We start from the raw sequence: 26954 nt of genomic DNA on the forward strand, positions 1-26954 counted from the left end.
GATCTGTGCATAGTCTTATTGGGCTTCCCTTGTATGTGATGGATTGCTTTTCTCTTGCTGCTTTCAAGATTCTCTCTTTCTCTTTGACCTCTGACTTTCTGATTAGTAAATGTCTTGGAGTATGTCTATTTGGATCTATTCTCTTTGTGGTGTGGTGCACTTCTTGGATCTATAATTTTAAGTTTTTCGTAAGAGTTGGGAAATTTTCACTGATCATTTCTTCCATTAGTTTTTCTCCTCTTTTTCCCTTCTCTTCTTATTCTGGGACACCCACAACACATATATTTGTGCCCTTCATATTGCCTTTCAATTCCCTGAATCCGTGCTCATGTTTTTCCATTTTTTCCCTAAATTTTCTTTTTTTTGCCGAATTTCAGATGTTCCATCCTCCAGTTCACTAATCCTATGTTCTGTCTCTCAAAATCTACCATTGTAGAGTTCCATTGTTTTTTTCTTCTCTTCTACTGTGCCTTTCATTCCCATAAGTTCTGTGATTTGTTTTTTCAGACTTAAAAGTTTCTTCTTTTTGTTCATTCCTTGCCTTCTTTATATCCTCCCTCAAGTCATTGATTTGGTTTTTGATGAGGTTTTCCATGTCTGTTCGTATATTCTGAATTAATTGTTTCAGCTCCTGTATTTCATTTGAATTGTTGGTTTTCCCTTTGAGTGGGCCATATCTTCGATTTTCCTAGTGTGATTTATTACTTTTTGCTAGCGTCTAGGCATTTGATTACCTTAATTAGTTTATTCTGGAGATTGCTTTCATTTCTTTTACCTAAGGTTTTCTTGCTGGATGAATTTGTTGTTTATCTGTTCTTTGACATTCAGTTCAGCTTTATCTCAACCTCTAGCTTAAGTTTTGTTTAACAGAGATGAATTTTTCAGTTCTTGTTTACTTGTTTCTTGCCCTGATTGTATGGTACCTTTCCCCTGCCACCCTCAGGAGGGTCTACTTAGATATTATATACCCCAGCCAGATTTGCCTAGACCAAACTGGCCTCCTATCAGGAGGAAAGAGTCACCTGCATCAGTTTTCCCTGAGGGTGAGACCCAGCAGGTTGAAAGACTTTCCTGTGAAGTCTCTGGACTCTGTTTTTCTTATCCTGCCCGGTATGTGGCACTTGTCTACCTGCAGGTCCCACCAGCATAAAATGATGCGGTACTTTTAACTTTGGCAGACTCTCCCTGTTGGGGGCATGGTGGAGACAGAGGAGAGGTTGTAGGCTGGTTTTAATGGCTTCAAATTACCAAGCCCTGGTGTCTGAATTCCTTGAGGGAGGGATTCCACCTGAGTTGAGCTTCACCCCTCCCCTGGGGAAGGCACAGGCTCCAGACAAGTCCCCAAAAGAGCTCACTTCTGCCTATGCCTGGGGCAGTTGCAGCCTGAGAAGTCCTGCCACTATATCCAAAGGCAGTCAGGTCTTTGTAGAAACACAGCCACAAAAACCTCTGTTTCCTTCTTTTTCTCCCCCCTTTTTCCGTCAGCCCTGCCCCCTTGGTGCCGGGGCAAAAATGAGCAACCTCTGCTTTGAGCAGGTTCACCTAAGCTGGCAGCTTATTTTTAGTAGTCAGAATTTGTTAATTAATTCCACCATTGGCGTTTAATTGTGTTCAATCCCTGCTGCTAGTAAAGTTCCTTTCCTTTCCCCTCTGGGAAGCAGTCTGTGGGGGAGGGGCGCCGGACGCCGCATTTTAGGGAACTCACGGTTCTGTGGGGGCTCGCAGCCGGTCTAGCTGGTCCAGTTGTGTGTCCAGCCACTGACGTGGCCCCATGAGCTGTTCTGTACTGTTTCTGGTTATTTACTAGTTCTTCTGGAGGACAAACTAAAATGCGCACATTGTTAACCCGCCATCTTGACCCGGAAGTCCTCTAGTATGTTTTTTATTTGCTCAACAGAGTCTTTAATCTTTGTGATATTTGCTATTTTCCTATTTATTCTTTCCAGTTCCTCGTTATTCTTTTATACTGTGTTCTTTATTTCCTTCATGTCATTTACCATCCCACTTATTTTATTAAGCAGAGTTGTATGAACATCTTTGATTCATTGTTCCGACGTCTGTGTCTCCTCTGGTGTTTTAATTTGGTCATCAGGCAGGGGCATATATGTCTGCATTTCGATATGCTTAGTGATCTTCTGCTGTCTTTGTGGCTTGTAAATATCTTGATTGATTTATTTTTGGAGTTGATTTCTTTCAGCATCTAAGGCCTTGTGTTTGTGGGGTGATTGTACAGCAGGGATCAGGGTACGGGGTGGGACTTGCAGTGCAGTGATATGTTTCAGGGCAGGTATAGGCGCAGGTTAGGGATGTTACGCTGTTGCTTGTGAATGTGGGTGCCCAGCGGCCAGGGATGAAGTAGCTGTGCAGGTGCACCGGTCTGGGGGTGTAACCCTGATATATGCTGGTCTAAGGCATGGGGCCCTTTGTGCACAAGTGGAGCTGTGGTAACAGGTCGGCATTATGTCTTTGTGAATTGGGGGCAGATGTGACCCGGCTGTGCAGGTCAGCACTTTCTCAGAGGTGGAAAGTGTGACTGAGGGCTGTGTGTGTGCATGGTTCTAGGACTGCTGTGGACTGAGGTTTCCAGAGCTGAGTGATGTGACTGGGGGCCTGTGTACATGCGTGGGTCTAGGAGTCCCGTAAACTGATGTGCAGAGCTCAGAGGGGATGGGATGAGTCTGAGCGACACACTGGGCAGGGGAGTGGGGGTAACCTGAGTATGAAGGTTAGTGCCTGCAGCCTTTATGCACTGTCAACAGCCTGCAGGGAACAGGTAGGGAGAGATTGTGCTCAGGAGGGATGCATGAGAGGTGGGTTGGGCCACCCTTGGTGTGGGGATGTAGGGCAGGTACGTGTACTGGGGACTGGTGGGGTGGGAGCACCTGGAGTGTGGGGAATGGGAGCAAGTGACGGGATTCGGGTGCATGGGGTGTGGGGGAGTCACAGGCCTGTGCTGGTGAGGGTAACGTACCCAAGGAATGCATCCGGGCTTACTTCTGAGTCCTTGGCTTCTGTCCGTGCACTCCCGTGGGCTCCGCACCTCCGTGCCAGTCTCCAGCTTTCTGCCTCACAGTTCCTTGGCCTCTGGAATAAGGGCTGTGGTGCAGAAGGTCAACTGTACTCCTGAATTGCTGCCTCAGTCGCCCTCCTGTACCTACTCTAACTTTTCTGTGGAGCAGGGCTAATCTCGAGCTACTCTATTTGGCTCTCTTCCTGAAAGTTCTGGATTGTCTTATTTTTGATTTAGAGTAATTCCTGTTAACGTACAGAGTCTCTACATGACTTTGAGATTCGATGAACTCATTCCTTCTGAAATATTTAGAAATTATGATGGTTTCATTGGAGTAATGCTTTCACCTGAATTTTAATGTTAGGTGCATTGTGGGATCCCTGATTTCCAGTATATTTATCTCTTCATTGTACTAATCCATGTTAAACTAGGATTTATTATATTTTTTACAGAAAAAACATGGACTCCGAAAACTGGACTCTGAAATGTTTGGTTGGCTTGTTTTTAGGATCTACTTTCATCATGAGTGGCATAGTCAAGAATTTCATGAGAAATGGAGAATGTTTTTATTTGGCTATCTTGTCTCGTTGGTCTTACTAGAAGGAAAAGTCAGCCATTGGCAGAAATGGAAGTGATTTGCTCTCACCTCATTTCTTTTAATTGCCCTTTTCCTTTGTTGTTAAAAGATCTTGTTAAGAAGAGTAGTTGTTCATATAGCCATGTATTTGCTCATGGATATATCAGATTATGAATGGACTGCTCATTTTAGGCAAATAGATTCTAAAAGTTTTTAATAATGTAAAAAAAACTTCAAATACCCTTTATTAGTGTTCTACTTAAAAAAATAGTCTTTGCTTTTAACATTAGTTGTATCTTCATGCATTTGTGTGGCTTACTTGCATTTAGGGCCATGTTGGTTGTATAAGATTGTTCATTTGATTGCTTAAAATTTACAGAAATTCAACATTTTTTATATTAGTTTTTAAGTTCAAATTTTCTATAATCTTGTGTTCCATGTAGATTCGTCTACACGTTTTACAGAGGCATCTAATGTAAAGCCACATGATTTGCATAAATGCATTGCAAGATTCCATGTAGCACGAAACAGATTTTTACAAATTTTGCAAAGGGAAGACTGTGTTATCCAGAAATATCAGGAAAATGCACTGTAAGTAATACTGTAATAGTGAGAAAATTAAAATTCCTTTATTTGTAAACAAATATAATTAGTATATTTTCAGTGAGAAAGAAAATGTATGCATACCTCAAAACCCTGGCTTTTATCTTTTTATCCTAAAGCCCGATAACTTCTACTTATTTATTTTTTAATAAACTTTATAATTTGAAATAATTTCAAACTTACAAGAAAATTACATAAATAATACAAAACCCATACAGAGATCTCCAGCAGAGCCCCTTCCATTCACAGCTAGACCCACTAACTTTTAACATTTCACATTTGCCATTTCCTTCCTTCTTTCCTTTCTTTCCTTCCACCCATCGTCTTCCCTTCCCTTCCTTCTTTTCCATCCATCCATCCATTTTTTGAACATTCAAAAGTGGGTTGTATACCTTATGCTCCTTGAACATGCAGTATTTCCATATATGTTTTCTAAGAACAAAGATATTAGATTATATAACAAACTTAAGCACAATGATCAAGTTCAGGAAATTTAACATGGATATGAAACATACAGTCTATATTGCAATTTTTTCACATGCTCCAGTAATGTCCTTTTGAACATTTTCCCTCCATTTTTAGATCCAGTCTAGGATCATATATTGCATTTAGTTGTTATTATCTCTTTAGTCTTTTTCTCTTTTTAAATTGTGGAAACATTTACAACATAAGCTTTATCGTTTCAACCACTCCCCAGCATAAAACTCATTGGGATTAATTACAATCACAATGTTGTGCTACCTTCACCTCTATCTATTACCAGAACTTTCTAAACACCCAAAACAGAAACCCTATACCCATTATGCATTAAATGCCTGTTCTCCCCACCCCCATCCTGTAACCTGTAGTCTATTTTCTGTCTCTATGCATTTGCATATTCTAGTTATTTTTTCTAAGTGGAATTATATCTGTCCTTTTTTGTCTGATTAATTTACTTAGCATGATGTCCTCATGATTCAGCCATGTGGTAGCATGTCACAGAACTTTATTCCTTTTTAGGACTGAATAAGATTCCATTTTATGTGTGTGTGTATATATATATACACATACACCACATTTTGTTATCTATTCATCTAAAGCCAGATAAGTTCTGAATAATATATTTTTAAACTTTATATTGTAAATGAAAGTTTAGAGAAGAGGAAAATACTGCTTTGTTAAAAAGCTCAATAGTAATATGTCCTTTTCCTCTTTATAATGTGGTGCTACATTTTTTAGCTGTAATTTTATCCTTTTTCCTCTGGCTGTTTCATTTTGTACATTTTTTCATATTGCCATAGTATATTACCTTTTTTTTTAACAGCTTTATTGAGATACGGTTCATATACCATGCAGTTCACCCATATAAAGTGTACATTACACTGGTTTTTAGTATGTGCAACCATTACCAGGTTAGAACATTTTCATCACTTATCAAAGAAAACCCATATTGTCTAGCTGTTAGGTCCCCTACATCATGTATTATTTTTAATGTGAATTGAATGGTCTGTTGAGTTGTTATTCCATTAAATAGATATTCTGTGAAGTAGATATTCTATTATGTATTTAAAATCCATTTCATTCTATTTTATATTTAGGTTCATGTATTCAACAAGCTTTTTTGTATGTGTCTACTATGTGACAGATGTTTAGGTTGGATCTAACCTAATTATAAGTAACTACAATAAGATGAGTTAAAATATTGTATTATTTGTTACTAAACCTATAAGATCCTTTGAAATGGGCCTAAAACTGTAATGTGACCTCACTCCTATAGATAACATTTAAATTTGCTCCCCTAGGTGTCTGAGACAAGGATAAGAGAGTAGGGTTGTATTACTGACTTGTAAGTTTTTGCTCAAAGAAGTCAGAACATGCTAGCCACGAAATCTTGGTCCATACAGTAGCAACCTGAATGTTGGATCACAGCTGTGACTATTAAAGCAGGGTTCTTAGGAGGGAAACTAGAGTCCTTTAGTTGCCACTGGGTGTGTTTAGAAGAGTAGTTTCAGAGTTCGTGAACAAAGGTGCGAAAAGGGAGAAGATCAAAATCGGCCATACTATTTAGTTGTAATGAAATTATATATGTAATTTTATTTATCTTTCAGAATGTCAGTTAAGCAAGTACGAGATTTGAGATTAGAATGTGCTGGACTGCAAGATGAAATTAAAAAGTAAGTGACTTTTAGAGCTAAATGTTGCGTCAAAATTAGTTCAGCTAATTTATAGGTGAGGAACCTGACAGTTTCAGAAACATTAATTAAAATAATATATAAATTTTAGCCTGGTAATGATATGACTAAAACATATTCTGACTTTTAGTACATTTCTCTTTCTAATATTGCTTTAAGGTAGAATTTATTTCTATTTTTAATTGGACTGCTTGTTAGTGGGTAGGCTTGCAGATCAATTAGCCCCTTGGTTTTTAAATTGCCATGTTGTTTTCTTATGGCTAATTAAATTATTTAATTTTTGACTAGAATGGAACCCTGTGATGACCAAAGTAATATACAAGAGAAAATTCAAAAGGTAAGAGAATTTTTGAAGGGAGAAATTTAAATTGTGATTTGTGGTGTTTGCTCATTCACTTGGACTCCCATTTTATCTCTTTTTGTTGTTTCTCATTTGCCATTTCTTTTGTAGGGCAGTTGCTTTTTTTTTTTTTTTTGCCCTACTTATATAGTTGATATATACTCTAAAACACTTGAATATAATGGAAACAATTAGCTTATAAGATTAAATGTGTACAAAAGCATTTTTTAATGCAGTTTTATTGAAATACACTCACACACCATACAAACCATCTGAAGTATACAATCACTGGCTCATGCTGTCCTCACGTAGTTGTGCATACATCCCCATGATCGGTTTTGGAACATATTCATTACTTCAGAAAGGAAATAAAAATAAAAAATAAGACTCAGATCCTCCCATATCTCTTATCCTTCCACCCCAACCCACACATTGATCCACAGTATTGGTGTGGTACATTTGTTAACTGTACAAAAGCATTTTTAAATATGGTTGATAAAAATCTTTCAAGCCAATAAGAAAAGTTTATCTTTATTGTAACTTTTAATCAGTAGTATTAATTTATCTCAATAATATGTATTAACTAAAGGGAGAGTAAGCATGGAAAAGAAATGAGGAGTCACATTGAAGCTGGTTTGTCATAGAGAGGAATATGAGGGACATAAACGATCTGAGGCCTCTAGGGGTTGGTTTTCATATGGAATTGGAATGTTTTGGGGGCCTTTCTTTTGTCTGAAATTTCCCTGAAGCTCTTTGTATTAATTCTGTCATCACCAAGTTGCTTTAGATATTAATTGGCCTCAGAGGTACCTTGTCATTGGAAAAGATGAGTGACCTCCTTGAGATATTGATTCAGTGAATATTTATTGATCACTGCCACATAATAGGCATTCTTCCAGATATTAGGGCTTACAGCTGTGAAAAAAATAGGCAATGTCACTCCCTTCATGGAGCTTTCAATTTATATCTTTTTTTTTTAACATTTTTTATTAATTAAAAAAATTAACAAACAAAACAATAAGAGATCATTCCATTCTACATATACAATCAGTAATTCTTAATATCATCACATAGTTGCATATTCATCATTTCTTAGAACATTTGGATCAATTTAGAAAAAGAAATAAAAAGACAACAGAAAAAAAAATAAAACGATAACAGAGAAAAAAAAGATTATACATACCATACCCCTTACCCCTCGCTTTCATTTACCACTAGCATTTCAAACTAAATTTATTTTAACATTTGTTCCCCCTATTATTTATTTTTATTCCATATGTTCTACTCTTCTGCTGATATAGTAGCTAAAAGGAGCATCAGACACAAGGTTTTCACATTCACAGAGTCTCATTGTGAAAGCTATATCATTGTTCAATCATCATCAAGAAACATGGCTACTGGAACACAGCTCTACATTTTCAGGCAGTTCCCTCCAGCCTCTCCACTACATCTTGAACAACAAGGTGATATCTACTTAATGCATAAGAATAACCTCCAGGATAACCTCTCAACTCTGTTTGGAATCTCTCAGTCATTGACACTTAGTCTCATTTCACTCTTCCCCCTTTGGTCGAGAAGGTTCTCTCAATCCCTTGATGTTAATTCTCAGCTCATTCTAGGGTTTTTCTCAGTCCCTTGATGCTGAGTCTCAGCTCACTCCAGGATTTCTGTCCCACGTTTCCAGGAAGGTCCACACCCCTGGGAGTCATGTCCCACGCAGAGAGGGGAAGGGTGGTGAGACTGTTCATTGTGTTGGCTGGAGAGAGAGGCCACATCTGAGCAACAAAAGAGGCTCTCTTGGGGGTGACTCTTAGGCCTAAATTTTAAGTAGACTTGACCTATCCTTTGTTGGGTTAAGTTTCATGTGAACAAACCCCAAGCCTGGGGGCTCAGCCTATAGCTTTGGTTGTCCACACTGCTTGTGAGAATATCAAGAATTCAACTTGGGGAAGTTGAATTTCTCCCCACTCTCACCATTCCCCGAAGGGGGCTTGCAAATACTTTTCCAGTCACTGATCAAATCACTCTGGGATTCATTGGGGCATCACTCTGGACAAACCAACAAAATCTCATGTCCTACCTGAGATTCCAAGTACTTATGACATTCAATCAAACTATCTACATGAGTTATATTAGGAAATGCTCTAGTCAAAATATAAATTTTGTAACAAAAAACATTTTTTGCTTTAGTCTCACACATAAGCTGACATTTTAAAGTATTAATTATCATCTATTTTCAGTACCCTGCAATAATGACATTCCTTTGTTCTTCCTCATGCAAAAACATTTTTAAAATTTGTACATTGTACATTTCACTATTATTATACACTCTAGGCATTCCTAGATTATACCATCTCGATCTTTACCATCTATCTTTCTTTCTGATTTCATTTATGTCCCCAGTCCTCCTCCCTCTATCATTCTCACATGCAGGTTCATTCAGTGTTTTAACATAATTACATTACTGTTAGGTACTATTGTGCTGTCCATATCTGAGATTTTATATTCAGTCTTGTTGCACAATCTGTATCCCTACAGCTCCAATCACCCAATATCTCACCCTATTTCTATCTCCTGATGGTCTCTGTTACCAAGGAAATATTCTAAGTTTATTCACTGACGTCAGTTCATGTCAGTGAGACCATACAGTATTTGTACTTTTGTTTCTGGCTAATCACACTCAGCATAATGTCCTTAAGGTCCATTCATGTTGTTACATACTTCATAACTTTATTCTGTCTCACAGCTGCATAATATTCCATCTTATGTAAATGTCACAGTTTGTTTAGTCAACTGTCTGTTCAATTTATATCTCTTATTTTAAATTTAATAGGTTGATATTAAACCTATTAAAGTTTTTTTAAATTTTTTTAACTTTTTTTTATTAATTAAAAAAATTTAACAAACAAAACATTAAGATATCATTCCATTCTACATATCCAGTCAGTACTATTAAAGTTTTAACATCAGTCTCCTGACTTTGGTTAATGTCCAGTTTCCCTGAGTCTAGTCAACTTTGAGGCATTGGCAAAATCAAATTTTTAGACTTGGAAAATCTGAAAACCAAATCCTGGATCATAGTAAGTTCACCAGGGAAGTGCCATCCTGTGAGACCTCCAGACTTTCAGCCACTGAGTCTTTCTTGGGGACAACTTCACCTTGCCATGCAGCACTTTAATTAGATATTTAGTACCTTGTGGATACCATTGGGAACGACAGACACTAACTTGGGTATAATTATTATATTACCCCATTTCCCTCCTACTTTTGTAAATTCTTTTTAACCATAACATAGAAAAAAATGGACAAATCATAAATGCATAGATTGATGAATTTTCGCAAAATGATTACATCCATATAAACCAACATCTAGTTTAAAAACCAATATTACCAGCACTTCAGAGACCCCTGAGGTCCCATTCATTCATAACCATTTCTGCACAAGAGTAAAACATTATTCCTACTTCTTACACCAAAGATTAATGCTGCCTATGTTTGAACTTTATATAAATGGAAGTATACAGAATATAGTCTGTGTCCAGATTCTTTTTTTTTTTAAATATCTTTATTGACAAAACAACATACGAATGCAAACATACTTTTCTTTTCTTTTTTTTTAATTTTTATTGATAGAACAACGTACGAGCATATACATTCTTAACATACAAACTTTCCATACATGGTGTACAATCAGTGGCTCACAGTGTCATCACATAGTTGTATATTCATCGCCATGATTATTTTTTAGAACATAGGTATCACTGCAGGAAAAGAAATAGCAAGAATAAAGAAAAAAACTCATGCATACCATATTCCTTACCTCCCCTCATTGACCGCTAATATTTCCATCTACCCAATATATTTTAACCTTTGTTCCCCCTATTTGTTTATTTTCTTATGAATGTTTTTTACTCATCTGTCCATACCCTAGATAAAGGGAACATCAGACACAAGGTTTTCACAATCACAGTCACATTGTAAATGTTATATCTTCATACTGTCATCTTCAAGAAACAAGGCTACTGGAGTACAGCTCTGCAGTTTCAGGTACTTCACTGAAATACACAATAAGCTGAAAATGGATATCTATGTAATATATAAAAATAACCTCCAGGATTACCTCTCAACTCTGTTTGAAATTACTGAGCCACTGACATTTTTTTCTCTTTTCTTTCTTCCCCTTTTGGTCAAGAAGGTTTTCTCAATCCCTTGATGCTGAGTCCCAGTTCCTCCTGGGATTTCTGTACCATGTTGCCAAGGAGAGTCACACCCTGGGAGTCATGTTGCACATAAGAGGAGAGGGCAATGGGTTCTCTTGCCTTGTCGGCTTAGAGAGAAAGGCAGTGTTTGAGCAATAAAAGAGGTTCTCTGGGAGTGGCTCTTAGGCCTAATTTTAAGTAGGCTTAGCCTATCCTTTGCAGGATTAAGTTTCATAGGGGCAAACCCCAAGGTTGAGGGCTCGGCCTATTGCTCTGGTTGACCCCACTGCTTGTGAGAGTATGAGAAATTCTCCAAATGGGAAAGGTGAATCTTTCCTCCTTTTTCCCCATTCCCCTAAGGGGATTGTTCTAGTTTGCTAGCTGCTGGAATGCAATATACCAGAAATGGAATGGCTTTTAAAAAGGGGAATTTAATAAGTTGCTAGTTTATGTTTCTAAGGCCGAGATAATGTCCCAATTAAAACAATTCTATAGAAATAGCCAATCAAAGGTATCCAGGGAAAGACACCTTGGTTCAAGAATGCCGATGAAGTTCAGGGTCTCTCTCTCATCTGAGAAGGCACGTGGTAAACAGTCATGGTTTCTCTGTCGGCTGGAAGGGCATGTGGTGAGCATGGCATCATCTGCTAGCTTTCTCTCCTGGCTTCCTGTTTCATGAAGCTCCCAGGGAGGCGTTTTACTTGTTCATCTCCAAAGGTCGCTGGCTTGTGGGCTGTCGTGGCTTTATCATTCTTCTCTGGCTCTCTCTGAATCTCCTATTCTCCAAAATGTTTCCTCTTTTATAGGACTCCAGAAATTTCTCAAGACCTACCCAAATGGGTAGAGCCATGTCATTATCTAATCGAGCTTAACAACCACACTTGATTAAATCATATCTCCAGGGAAATGGTCTGATTATAGTTTCAAGCATACAGTATTGAACAGGGATTATTCTGCCTTTATGAAATGGGATTTTGATTAAAGCATGGCTTTTGTAGGGGACATACATCCTTTCAAACCAGTGTATTCCACCCTCTGGACCCTACAAAAGACACGTTTTCCGTATATACAAAATATATTCATTCCGTAACAATATCAGATAACCTTAAATCATTTCTGTAGCAATATGCATGAAATACAAAGTTAGAAACGTACAAACTCCTATCTAAGTTAGTTACAAGCATGGTCTGTTCTAAGGCAAAATTATCCTCTGGCTTTGGAACTTTGAAAACTCATAACAGATTATTTGCTGCAATGCAAAATTAATACAAGATTAACTTCAGTACAAAGTCTTATCAAAGTTAGATACAAATGTGGGCTGTGCTTAGGAAAATTCTCCTCTGTCTCTGGACATTTGAAAACTCATAACAAGCTATTTACTGCCAACATACAAAGGAGGAACAGTCATGGGATACATATATGCATTTCCGTAGGGAAAGAACACAGGAGCAGCCAGACTCATACAGTTTCGAAAACCCGCAGGGCAAAGTCCATTAGATCTCAGAATCTGAGAATCATTTATTGTGGGGGCTTCTGAAAGCAGCAGTCCCACCCTTTCCAAGGGCCTATGCAGAGGCCTACCTCTCTCTGAATGCAACCTTGGGGGATGTTGGGGAGACCACCTTTTTCTAGGCTTCACCCTCTCCAAGCATCAGGCCTGCACCTGGGCTCTCTGCCATCTCTGGGGCACACGCTCAACCCCTCCATGTGGTGGCAACCAGGCTCTCCCCAAACCCCAAGGAATGTGTTTCACCCTCTCGAAGGCCTGAGGCGGCATGACTCTTCCACAGCAATGAGGTGGAAGGCCCATTCTCTGCCTTTGGGGCAAACTCACCTTCTCCACTGGCTTGGGTGGGTCTGCTCTCCTGGCCTGAGGCTTCTTGACTTCAGACCTCAGTCTCCATGGTTTTGCCTCTGAACTTATTTTTCCTCCAATGTGTCCCTTCTCAGAATCCCCCAGTCCAGACAGGCAGCAGCTCTGTTTATACAGGTCCCACAGCACCCTCGTTGGCTTTCTATGCAGTAGCCTCGGATCATGCCCATCAGACATAAGGAGTTTCCACAAATCCTTCCTGGAGAACTCCATGTCCAATCCTGGCTTTCTCTGAGATGGCTGACTTGTTCCACATCTGGTCAAATCCTCACCTGGAGCACTATTCTCTGGGGTCTTCGTTTCTGGAGGCCCGGAATTTTCCAGGACATCAATTTCTGGTTTCTTTGTACTCAGGAGTTCAGTTTTCAGCTTATCTCTCTCCTGTCACAGTTTCACTATAGGCTGTGAGGAGAAACCAGGCTGCACTTTTGACATTTAATTTGGAGATCTCTTCTGCTAAATATCCAAGTTCATGGCTTTTAAAATCTGCCTTCCAGCCAAAGCCAGTAGTCAATTTTGCCAGATTATCTGCCATTTTAAAACAAGGATCGCCTTCCTTCCAGTTTACAATAACATATGCCTCATTTCTGTCTAAGACCTTATCAGAAGTGTCTTTAGAGTCCACATTTCTACCAACAGTCTCTTCAAAGCATTCTAGAACTTCTCTATCAAGCTTTTCACAGCTCGTTGAGAATCTTCCCTTTATCCATTTAAAAAGCCATTCCAACATGTTTGGTATCTGCAAACCACAGCAGCACCCCACTCTCTGGTACCAAAATCTGTTCTAGTTTGCTAGCTGCCAGAATGCAATATACCAGAAATGGAATGGCTTTTAAAAAGGGGAATTTAATAAGTTGCTTGTTTATAGTTCTAAGGCCGAGAAAATGTCCCAGTAAAAGCAAGTCTATAGAAATGTCCAATCCAAGGTATCTATCCAGGGAAAGATTGAATCTTGAACCTTGGTTCAAGAAGACCGATGAAATTCGGGGTTTCTCTCAAAACCGTCTCAGAAAACCTCAAGTGAGAAGGCAAGTGATGAACACAGTCAGGCCTTGTCTCTCAGCTGGAAGGGCACATGGTGAACATGGCATCATCTGCTAGCTTTCTCTCCTGGCTTCCGGTTTCATAAAACTCCCCGGGAGGCATTTTCCTTCTTCATCTCCAAAGGTCACTGGCTTGTGGACTCTTCTTCGTGGTGCTGCAGTATTCTCTGCTCTCTCCGAATCTCTTCCATTCTCCAAAATGTTTCCTCTTTTATAGGACTCCATAAACTTATCAGGACCCACCCAAATGGGTGGAGACATGTCATCACCTAATCCAGCTTGACAGCCACTCTTGATTAAATCACATCTTCAGGGAAATGATCTGATTACAGTTTCAAACATACAGTATTGAATAGGGATTATTCTGCCTTGATGAAATGGGATTTAGCTTAAAACATGGCTTTTCTAGGGAACATACATCCTTCCAAGCAAGCACAGGGACCCTGCAAATACTTCTTTATTCACTTTCCAGATCACTCTGGAATTTATTGGGACACTAACCTGGACAAACCAACGAAATCTCATGCTCTACTCAAGATTCCCTGTGCTTATGGTGTTCAACTATACTGACTATACAAGTTAAATTAGGAAATGCACTACCCAAAATATAAATTTTGCACCAAGTAAACATCTCTCCCTTTGGTCTCACACAGAAGTTGAAGTTTTAGGATATGGGTGATACCATCCTTTACCCAGTCTTCTGATATCCCTTAGCCCTATCCAGATCAGCTTCATTTATATCTCTACTCAATGTTTGACCACTTATTCAACTTTTTAAACTGTTCTATGTGGGGTACTGCTGACTTTCATAGCTTCAGAGCTCTGACTGAGAGTCTCAGGTATCACATAAATAACCAGTTTCTTGCAAACACCAGGTTATATACAAACAGCTCAGTATCTCAGAAATTTGAACTAACAGTTACACATCCTAAATATATGTGACTACTGAAAGAGCTTACAATCTAGGGTCCTTTACAGTAAGCCCCAACCTGATAACTCATGCTCTTGACTTTAGTTCACCGAGTTTTTGTGTTGTGTCCAGATTCTTTCACTCATCATTATGTCTGTGAAAACTATCCATGCTGTTGTGTGTAGTTGTAATGGGTTCATTTTCAGTGCTCTATAGTGTTCTGTGGTATGAACATAGCAGTCTGCCCTTTTTACTTTAGATGAACCTTTGGGTTGTTTCTAGCTTTTGACTAATACAAATAGAAGTGCTATGAATATTCTTGTAACTGATTTTAGTGAACGTGTTCGTATGTGCCTAAAATTCTTTGCTTTTTAAAAAGCATTCTTTTTTACATTTTAAATTTTCTGGAATTTGAATGACTTTTAATATTGATGTGTAGTGTTTTCTTTGTCACCCTGAAATTCTTTTATTATTTCTTCCTGAAAACTCACCTTTAGTTTGATGACATGTTAAAATAGTGGAAATACTAGTCACATCTTTTTTTTTTACTAGACAAGTTGTGGGTTCACACAACAATCATGCATAAAATACTGGCTTCCTGTATACTTTCCCCACCCTCAACACCTTGCATTAGTGTGAAACATTTGTTACAATTGATGATAGCATTTTTTCTTTACATGGGCAGGCTTGGGGAATCAAACCTGGGTCTCTGGCATGGCAGGCGAGAATTCTGCCTCTGAGCCACCAACACACTGCCCAATTGATGAAAGCATTTTAAAAATGATTGTACTTTTTTTTTAACAGTACTGTCCTTTTTTACAATTGATGAAAGATTATTAAAATCATACTATTATATATCATCCATAATTTACATGAGGTGTATTTTTTCCCCATACACTACTGTATTATTAACACCTTGTATTAGTGTGGTACATTTGTTATAATTCATGAAAAATCATTTTTATACTTGTATTAACTGTAGTCTGTCTACAATATGGTTCACTGTGTTGTACAGTTCTATGTTTCATCTTTTAATTTTTATTCTAGTAAAATACACATCCTGAAGTTTCCCCTTTTATCCACATTCCCCTCTGCAGTTTATTGCTGTTGATTATACTCACAATAATATTTGCCATCACCACCATCCATTTCCACACTTTTGCCATCAACCTAAACAGAAATTCTGTACAAATTAATCATCAAGATACCATTCTCTAACCCCAGTCTATCTCTTGGTAACTATATTCTAGATCTAACTTTGAGTTTCCTTGTTATAATTAGTTTCCTTGTTGCAATTAGTTCATAATATTGAGATCTTCAGTATTTTTGTCACTCAAAACTAATGTTCTCAAGATTCATCCATATTGTATGTATTAAGACTTCATTCCTTTTTAAGGCTGAATAATATTCCGTTGTATGTATACACTACGTTTTGTTTATCTGTTCATCGATTGATGAGCATTTGGGTTGCTTCCATCTTTTGGCAATTGTGAATAATACTGTTAGGAACATCGGTGAGCAAATATCTGTTTGAGTCTCTGGTTTCAGTTCTTTTGGTTATATTCATAGTAGTGAGATTGCTGGATCATATTGTAATTCTGTATTTAATTTCAAGAGGAACTGCCAACTGTCTTACATAGATGGCTGCACCATTTACACCACTAGCAATGAATAAGTGTTCTTATTTCTCCACATCCTCTCCAACACTTGAAAATTGCAAGTTTTTAAATTTTTCTGTTTTTTCAATAATGGCCATTCTAGTGGTGTGCAGCGACATCTTGTAAGTTTGATTTGCATTTCCGTAATCACCAGTGATGTTGAACGCCTTTTCATGTGCTTTTTAGCTATATTATATCCTCTTTGGAGAAATGTTTATTCAAGTCTTTTGCATAAAATATTTTTTCCCAACCTTTCACTTTCAATGTATGTTTGTCCTTGGGTCTAAAATGCATCTCCTGTAGACGGCAAATAGATGGGTCTTGTTTTTTAACCCATTCTGCCAGTCTGTGTCTTTTGGTTGGGGAATTTAATCCATTAACATTTAGTATTATTACTGTAGGGCAGTACTTTCTACTACCATTTTGCCTTTTGGATTTTATATGTCATATCTAATTTTTACTCTTTTTATGTTTACTGATAGTCTTCATTTCTGTATTCTTCTCCACCCCTCATTTTCCTGTCTTTTCCTATCTGTCTCTAGTGCTCCTTTTGCAGAGCTGGTGTCTTGGTCACAAATTCTCTCAGTGATTTTTTGTCCAAAAATGTTTTAATTTTCTCCTCATTTTTTTTTAATTAAAAAAATTAACTAACACAACATTTAGAAATCATTCCATTCTACATATGCAATCAGTGATTCTTAATATCATCACATAGATGTATGATCATCATTTCTTAGTACATTTTCATCGATTTAGAAAAAGAAATAGCAAGACAACAGAAAAAGAAATAAAATGATAATATAGAGAAAAAATAAAAATAAAAAATACAAAATTCTCCTCATTTTTGAAGGACAATTTTGCTGGATATAGAATTCTTGGTTGGCAGTTTTTCTCTTTTAGAATCTTAAATACATGTCATACCACTGTCTTCTTGCCTCCATGTTTCTGCTGAGAAATCTATGCATAGTCTTATTGGGCTTCCCTTTTATATGATGGATTGCTTTCTCTTGCTGCTTTCAAAATTCTCTCTTTCTCTTTGACATCTGACATTCTGTTTAGTGAGTGTCTTGGAGTATGTCTGTTTGGATCTATTCTGTTTGTGGTAGGCTGTAGTTATTGGATCTGTAATTTTAAGTCTTTCATAAGAGTTGGGAAATTTTCAGTTATAATTTCCTCCATTAGTCTTTCTCCTCCTTTCCCCTTTTCTCCTCCTTCTGGGACACCCACAATGCGTATACTCATGTGCTTCATGTTGTCATTCAATTCCCTGCATCCCTGCTCCTATTTTTCCATTCTTTTCTCTATATTTTCTTTTGCTTGTTGGATTTCAGATGTCCCATCCTGCAGTTCAGAAATCCTATATTCTGTCTCTTGAAATCTACCATTGTAGGTTTCCATTGTTTTTTTCATCTCTTCCACTCTGCCTTTCATTCCCATAAGTTCTGTGATTTGTTTTTCCAGATTTTTTATTTCTTCCTTTTGTTTGCCCATTGCCTTTTTCATTCATTGATTTGATTTTTGATGAGATTTTCCTTGTCTATTCAAACATCCTGAATTAATTGTTCCAACTCCTGTATGTCATTTGAATTGTTGGTTTGTTCCCTTGGCTGGGCCATAGCTTCAATATTCCTAGTATGATTCATTAGTTTTTGCTGGCATTTAGGCATTTTAATTTCTTTAATTAGTTTATTCTGGAGATTTGTTTCACTCTTTTACCTAGGATTTTCTTGCTGGTTGCTTTGTTGTCTATCTGTTCTTTGACATTTAGTTCAGCTTATTCCAGTCCTCTAGTATAGGTTTTGTTTAATAGATCAGAATTTTTCAGTTCTTGTTTTCTTGTTTCTTGCCCTGCCTGTATGGTGCCTTTTTTTTTGTCTTAGGAGTGTCTGCTTAGTTATTATAGACCTCAGTCAGATTTTCCCAGACCAGAATGGCCTCCTCTCAGGAGGAATCACCTGCATCAGTTTTCCCTGAGGGTGAGACCCAGGAGGTTGACAGACTGTCCCTACGAAGTCTTGAGAGTCTGTGTTTTTCCTATCCTGCCCAGTATGTGGTGCTTGTCTGCGCCAGCATAAAGTGATATGGTACCTTTAACTTCAGCAGATTCTTCCTGCTGGGGGCATGGTTGAGAAGAGGAGAGGTTGTAGGCTGGCTTTAATTGCTTAGTTTTCCAATCCCTGGGTCTGAATTCCTTGAGGGAGGGATTCCAGCTGAGCTGGCACCCACCCCTTTCCTGGGAAAGGCACAGCCTCCAGGAAATAACCTCCTTTTACCTGACCAGCCTCTTTGTCTCTCAGACAAGCTTAATTCCACCTTGGAGTCTGAGAAGCCTTGCAGTTGTATCTAAAGAGCAGTTAAGCAGTAGAAACACAGAAAAAAAAATCCTTTTCAGATCAGGACCCTCATTCCTCAGGTTTGTAATCAAGAGCTTAAGTTATTATGTTGCTCTATCTCCAGGTCGTATGTGCCTCCTCCTTTTTTTTTTTTTTTTTTAGGGTTCAGACCTTTTCAGTTATTTTGTGCTGTCAGATCCAAAAAACCTCTGTTTTTTTTTCATCAGCCCTTCCCTCTCTGCACCGGGGCAAAAACTAGTAGCTTTCTTTTATTCGAAGTTTAGCTGAGCTGAGGTCCTATTTTTTGCAGTCAGAATTTGTTCATAAATTCCACAATAGAAGCTTGGTTGAGCTTAGGCCCTTGCTGTTAGTAAAGTCTCTTTCTTTTCACCTCTGGGAACCAGCCTGTGGGGAAGGGGTGCCAACCTCTGTGGCTTGGGGGACTCACAGTCTGGGTAGGATCACAGCTGGTCCAGCTGGTCCAGACTGTTGTATGCTGTGTGTCTGGTCACTGATGTGCCCCTAGCAGTTGTTCTGTACTGTTCCTGGCTATTTACTAGCTACTCTGGTGGACAAATTCCACCAATTTGTCTCAGCCACCATCTTTGAAAAAATTCCAACATCATTTCTTGATAAAAATACTATGAGGGTGCACAAGTGGGTCAGTTTTAGAATGCTTACCTTTCATGTGGTAATCCCAGGTTCCTCACTAAGCCACCATCTTGAAACCTATTCAAGTCTTTTGCCCGTGTTTTAGTTGGGTTGTTTGTCTTTTTATTGTTGAGCTGTAGGATATCCTTGTATATTCTAGATGTTAAACCTTTATTGCATTTGTGGTTTTCAAATTTTTTCTCCCATTAAATAGGTTGTCTTTTTAAATTCCTTTGATGCACAAATGTTTTTAATTTGGGGTAGTTTCTATTTATCTATTTTCTGTTTCACTGCTTGTGCTTTGGGTATATGTCTAAGAAACCATTGCCTACCAGAAAATGATACTACCCTATATTCCCTATAAGGAGTTTTATGTTACTGGTTCTTGTATTTAGGTCTTTGATCCATTCTGAGTTCATCTTTATGTAAGGTATGAGATTGGGGTTTTCTTTCCTTTTTTTGCATATGGGTATCTGGTTCTCCCAACACCATTTGTTGAAGAGACTATTTTTATTCAGTTGAGTGAGCTTTGCAGCCTCGTCAAAAATCAGTTGGCAATAAATGTGGGGGTCTGTTTTTGAACTCTCAGATTCTGTTGATCAGTATATCTATGCTTTTCTCAGTACCATGCTGTTTTGGCCATGTAGCTTTGTAATATGCTTTAACAACAGGAAGTGTGAGTCCTCAAACTCTGTTCTTTTTCCAAGATGGTTTTAGTATTTGGGGCCCTTACCCTTTCAAATAGATTTGATAATTCTTTTCTGTTTCTGCAAAATAGAATGTTGGAATTTTGAATGGGATTGCATTCAATCTGGGAATCAGTTTTGACAGAATTAACATCTTAATGATATTTAGTCTTCTAATCCGTGAACACAGAATGTCCTTCCGTTTGTTTATGTCTTTAATTTCTTTTAGCAATGTTTTCAAGTTTTCTCTGTACAAATCCTTTGCATCTTGGTTAAATTTATTTCTGGGTGTTTGATTCTTTTAGTTGTTATTGTAAATGGAAATTTTTTTTCTTGATTTCATCTTCAGATTGCTCATTACTAGTGTAAAGAACATTACTGATTTTTGCATGTTAATCTTGTTCCTACCACTTTGCTGAACTTGTTTATTATCTCTAGCATTTTCATTGTAGATTTTTCAGGACTTTCTATATATAGGATCATGTCATCTGCAAACAGTGAAAGTTTTACTTCTTCCTTTCTGAATTGGATGCTTTTATTTCTTTTCTTGCTAACTGCTCTGGCCAGAACTTCCAGCACAGTGTTGAATGACAGAAGTAACAGTGGGCATCCTTGTTGTGTTACGGATCTTAGAAGGAACACTCTCAGTCTTTCACCACTGAGTATGATGTTGGCTGTGGGTTTTTCATATATGCTCTTTATCAAGTTGAGAAAGTTTCCCGGATTCCTGGTTTTCAAAGTAGTTTTTTTTTTTGGGTGGGAGTGCATGGTCTGGGAATTGAACCTGGGATTCCCACATGAAAGGTGAGCATTTTACCACTGACCCACTTGTGCACCCTCATAGTATCATCAAGAAATGATGTTGGAATTTTTTCAAATCCTTCTGCATTGAGATGATCATTTTTTTCCCTCTCATTTTTTTAAAGTGGTGTATTACATTGATTAATTTTCTTGTATTGCTCAATCCTTGCATACCTGGAATAAAACTCACTTGATCATGGTGTATAATTCTATTGATGTACCATTGGATTTAATTGGCAAGTATTTTTTTGTGGATTTTTGCATCCATATTAATTAGAACGATTGGTCTGTAATTTTATTTTCTTGTAGTATCTTTACTGACTTTGGTATTAGGGTGATGGTGGTGTCATGAAATGAGTTAGGTAGCTTTCCCTGCTCTTCAGTTTTTTTGACAAGTTTGAGCAGAATTGGTATTAATGACTGGTAGAGTATACCTGTGATGCCATTTGGTCCTGGACTTTTCTTTGTTGGGAGATTTTTGATGACCATTTCATTCTTTTTACGTGTGATTGGTTTGTTGAGGTCTTCTGTTTCTTCTAGGGTTATTGTAGGTTGTTCATGTTTATGTAGGAAATTGGCCATTTCGTCTGAGTTGTCTGGCTCATTGGCATACAGTTGTTCATAGCATCCTCTTATAATCTTTTTTTATCTGTGGGGTCAGTGGTAATGACCCCCTCTCAACTTCTCATTTTATTTATTTGTATCTTCTCTCTTTTTTTTATTGTCTGTCTAGCTAAGGACTTGTCAATTTTATTGATTTTCTCAGTGAACCAACTTTTGGTTTTTGATATACTCTTAAGCTTTTCGTTCTCAGTTTCATTTATTTCTGCTCTAATCTTTGTTTTTTGTGCTTGCTTTGGGATCAATTTGCTGTTCTTTTTCTAGTTCCTCTAGGTGTGCAATTAGATATTTGATTTTAGCTCTTCTTTTTTGGGTAAGCATTTAGGGGTATACATTTACCTCTCAGCACTGCTTATGCTGCATCCCAGCAGTTTTGATGTATTATGTTCTTGTTTTCGTTTGTTTGGAGATATTTACTGATTTCCCTTGCAGTTTCTTCTTTGGCCCACTGATTGTTTAATAGTGTGTTGTGTAATTTCCATTTATTTGTGAATTTTCTACTTCTCTGTCTATTGTTGATTTCTAGTTTCATCCCATATGGTAGAGATTTTTTGGTATGATTCCGGTGTTTTAAAGTTTATTGAGAGTTGTTTTGTGCCCAAGATGTGGTCTACTTTGAAGAATCATCCATGTGCATTTGAGGAGAATGTTTATCCTGATGGGTGTGCAGGTGTATAGGTCTATTAGATATAGTTTATTTATCATAATTTTCAAATTCTCTGTTTCCTTATTGATCCTCTGTCTTGATGTTCTATCTATTGATGAGAGTGATGTATTGAAGTCTCTTAACTGTTATTGTTGAGGCATCTATTTCTTCTTTCAGTTTTGTCTGTGTTTGCCTCATGTATTGGTTAGGTATATTTATGATATACCTGATATAATACTATGATTGTTATTTCTTCTTGGTGGATGGTCCGTTTTATTAATATGTAGTATCCTTTTTTGTCTCTTATAACAGTTTTGAATTTAAAATTTATTTTGTCTTGTATTAATAGAGCTAGCCCAACTCTTTTTTGGTTACTGTTTGCATGGAGGATCGTTCAACATATTTGTGTCTTTGAGTCTAAGGGGAGTCTCTTGTAGTTGGATCTTATACAGTTGGATCATGCTTTTTAATCCATTCTTCTAATCGATGTCTTTTGATTGGGGAGTTTAATCTGTAATGTTACTGTTTTTTACTATAAAGACAGTACTTCAGCCATATTATCTCTTGGTTTTCTTTCTTTTTCTCTTTTAGTTAACCCTTAGTGATAATCTTCATTTCTACACTCTATTCCAGACCGCTGTGTCCTGTCTTCTCCTTTTTCTTCAGCTTGCAGAACTCCTAGGGTTCTAGTGCTTGAACCCTTCAGTTTCTGTTTATTGTGAATATTTTAAACTCTCCCTTATTTCATTTATTTATTTTTGAATGGGCAGGCACCGGGAATTGAACCCGTCTCTGGTATGGCAAGTGAGAACTCTGCCACTGAGCCACTGTGGCTCACCCTCTCCCTTATTTTTGAAGGACAGTTTTGCTGCATAAAGAACTTTTTGGGTAGCAGGGTTTTTATTTATTTATTTATTTATTTATTTTTGGATACTGGTATCCTTAATATATCATACCATTGCCTTTTTGCCTGCATGGTTTCTCATGAGAAATCTGCACTTTGTTTTATTGTGGATCCCTTATATGTGACAAATCAGTTTTCTCTTGCTATAACTAGCAGCATTTTGTCTTTATCTTTGGCATTGACTTTCTAATTAGTATGTTTCTCTGGGTAAGTCTGTTATTCTCTTTGGCATATGTTGTACTTCTTGTACATGTGTATTGTCAAATAGTCTTTCTACCAGTTTTCCCTTCTCTTCTGGGACACCTGTGACATGTATGCTTGTGTGCTTTATGCTGTTATTCAATTCTTGGAAACACTGCTCCATTTTCTGTATTCTTTTTCTCTATCTGTTCTTCTATTTTTATTTTTATTTTTTTTTTAATTATAACATATCACTTTAGACTTAGTCTGACACCAGTTTTATACAATTGGATTCTATCAACATATTTAAAACTATATAATCCTACAGTCCAGACCACAAAAGATGAGCCTTTGAACTATAAGATTTTGATTATCCTGTCTTCTAAGTTCACTCATTCTTCTGCCTGTTCATTTGTGCTGTTGTATGTTTGTATGTCCATAGCGTGTTTTGTTTGTTTGTTTGTTTGTTTTTTGCATAGGCAGGTTCTGGGAATTGAACCTGGGTCTCTGGCATGGCACGCAAGTGTAGTGCATTTTTAATCTCGTTTATTATGCCGTTCATTCCCATGTTTTGCTATGTTTCTTTTTATACTTTCAATTTCTTCTTTATGCTCACACATTGTCTTTTTTCTTTTTTAGCTGTGGGCTTTTTTATTGTGATCATTTCGTTCTACATATATAATCAGTAATTCATAATATCATCACATAGTTGCATATTCATCATCATGATCATTTCTTAGAACATTTGCACCAATTCAGAAAAAGAACTAAAAAGACAACAGAAAAAAATACATACATACCATACCCCTTACCCCTCCCTTTCATTGATCACTAGCATTTCAATCTAAGTTTATTTTAACGTTTGTTCCCCCTATTATTTATTTTTATTCCATTTGTTTTACTCATCTGTTGATAAGGTAGATAAAAGGAGCATCAGACACAAGGTTTTCACAATCACACAGTCACATTGTGAAAGCTATATCTGTATACAGTCATCTTCAAGAAACATGGTTACTGGAACACAGCTCTCCATTTTCAGGCAGTTCCCTCCAGCCTCTCCATTATAGCTTGACTAACAAGGTGATATCTACTTAATGCGTAAGAATAAGCTCCAGGATAACCTCTTGACTCTGTTTGTAATCTCTCAGCCATTGACACTTTATTTTGTCTCATTTCACTCTTACCCCCTTTTGGTCAAAAAGGTTTTCTCAATCCCTTCGTGCTGAGTCTCAGCTCGTTCTAGGATTTCTGTCCCACGTTGCCAGGAAGGTCCACACCCCTGGAAGGCATGTCCCACATACACAAGGGAAGGGTGGTGAGTTTGCTTTCTGTGTTCACTGGAGAGAGGCCACATCTGAGCAACAAAAGAGGTTCTCTTGGGGATGACTCTTAGGCCTAATTTTAAGTAGGCTTGACCTATCCTTTGGAGGTTTAAGTTTCATATGAACAAACCCTAAGACTGGGGGCTCAGCCTATAGCTTTGGTTGTCCACACTGCTAGTGAGAATATCAAAAATTCAACTTGGGGAAGTTGAATTTTCCCCCATTTTCAATATTCCCCAAAGGGGACTTTGCAAATAATTTTTTATTCACTGTTCAAATCCTTCTGGGATTTATTGGGGTATCACTCTGGACTAACCAATATAATCGCATGTCCTACTCAAGGTTCCATGTACATATGGTATTTAATGAAGCTGTCGACGTAAGTTATATTAGGAAATGCACTAGTCAAAATATAAATTTTGTACCAAATAAACATTTTTTGCTTTAGTCTCACACATAAGTTGAAATTTTAAAATATTAATTACCATCTATTTTCAGCACCCTGCAGTAATGACATTCCTTTGTTCTTCCTCATGCAAAAACATTTTTTAAATTTGTACATTTAGTCACTATCACGATACACTCTAGGCATTTGTACATTATACCATCTCAATCTTTATCCTCTATCTTTCTTTCTGATTTATTTGTGCCCCCAGCCGTCCTCCCTTTACCATTCTCACATTCAGCTTCATTCAGTGTTTTAACATAATTGTATTACAGTTAGGTAGTATTGTGCTATCCATTTCTGAGTTTTTACATTCAGTCTGTTGCACAATCTGTATCCCTTCAGCTCCAATTACCCAGTATCTTACCCTATTTCTATCTCCTGATGGTCTCTGTCACCAATGAAATTCACCAAGTTTATTCACTAATGTCAGTTCAATCAGTGAGACCATACAGTATTTGTCTTTTTTCTTTCTGGCTAATCTCACTCAGTATAATGTCCTTAAGGTTCATCCGTGTTGTTACATACTTCATATTCTGTCTTACAGCTGCATGATATTCCATTGTTTGTATATACCTCAGTTTGGTTATCCACTCATCTGTTGATAGATATTTTGACTGTTTCCATCTCTTCACAATTGTAAATAATGCTTCTATAAACATTGGTGTGCTCGTGTCCATTTGTCCTTGCCGTCATGTAGTAGATACCTTAACAATGTCCTGGGGAACTGCCACACTGCCTTCCACAGCGGTTGTACCATTTGACATTCCCACCAACAGTGGATAAGTGTGCCTCTTTCTCCACTTCCACTCTGGCACTTGTCGTTTTCTGTTTTATTGATGAGGGTTTATTTTTTATTGGCTTTTGGTAGGTTCATCTTTGACACTTAGCCCACCTTTTTCTATACCTTTAAAACAGAATACCTACAAACAGAATGGTGAACTGTGATACATTTATATAATGGAATATGGTGTGGCTACAAAAATGAAGGATGCTGAAAGGCATGCAATAAATTGAATAAACCTTGGGAACAATGTATTGTGCAAAGTAACCCAGAAACAATAGAACAAACATGCTAAGGTCTCTTTCAGAAAATATTTATAAGAAAATTGGAGCCTAGATTGTAAGCCCTTATAGCATCCACAGTTAGTCTGAAGTTGAAAATGTATTTCTGGAAGGTGGGCTGCTGAGCTATATTTGTATCAGCTGGTATTTCCTATAGGCTTTGAGTAACCCTCTGACACCTGGGACCCAAAGATGGCGTGTTGCAGCCCTGAAGGTTAGCATAGCTATGTATAATAACAGTTGAAGTAACTGAAGGGGAGATAAGGCCTCAATTAGAGTTAAAAATGAAACCAATCTGGCTGGGTCTAAGATAAATCAGAATACAGGGTAAAAAATGATAGTGTATGTACTCTAAACCTTCTCTGCTGTGTAGGACCAAAAGCAGAAAGGTTTATTATGTCTAGAATCTAAATTTTCTGTTAACACATAATCTAAATCAACCTGTCTGGATAGCTCATTTGAATGACACAGACTCCTGGGGTCCAGAGTGGAAATGAGGCCTTGTAGTTCTCTGTAGCTTAATGTAATGCTGGGACATATCTCAGACTGTGGTCAGCTGATAATTGGGTGTTGATGGAGTCCTTCGAGGGTCTGAAGGAAAAAGAAAAGAATATAAAACTATTCCCTGGAACCCTGAGGAAGTACTGGTGGCTCCGTCCCTTTCTGGGGCAGCATCGAAACAACGGCTGCCTCAGCCTTTGTCTAGGGTGGGTTGAAACACTAGCTCAAAGTGGAAACTAGTAATCCAAATTTGCTAATGAAAAGCTGTGATCGATGATCACCTGTTCTTGGGGAAAAGGATTTTTACATCTCTTTCTGTCCCTGGTGAGCTAGCCAGGGACTGGACCCAAAGATGGCCTGCTACTTGAGTGGAGGATGGGCACTGGCAGCTCCTGCATGAAAGAGCTACTCATTT

General features: G+C 37.7%; 1 protein-coding gene across 2 annotated transcripts in view; it reads left to right on the forward strand.

The window, feature by feature from the left end:
* Positions 1-26954, forward strand: part of HAUS6 (HAUS augmin like complex subunit 6) — an 81225-nt gene that overhangs the window by 20867 nt on the left and 33404 nt on the right. For both annotated transcript variants that reach the window (XM_077148075.1, XM_077148077.1), the window contains exons 5-7: positions 4031-4178; positions 6278-6343; positions 6650-6698. In XM_077148075.1, coding sequence (XP_077004190.1) covers positions 4031-4178; positions 6278-6343; positions 6650-6698 — 263 coding nt within the window. The remainder of the gene's footprint in view (positions 1-4030; positions 4179-6277; positions 6344-6649; positions 6699-26954) is intronic.

This window comes from Tamandua tetradactyla, chromosome 2, assembly GCF_023851605.1.
Source record: "Tamandua tetradactyla isolate mTamTet1 chromosome 2, mTamTet1.pri, whole genome shotgun sequence".
Taxonomy (NCBI): Eukaryota; Metazoa; Chordata; class Mammalia; order Pilosa; family Myrmecophagidae; genus Tamandua; species Tamandua tetradactyla.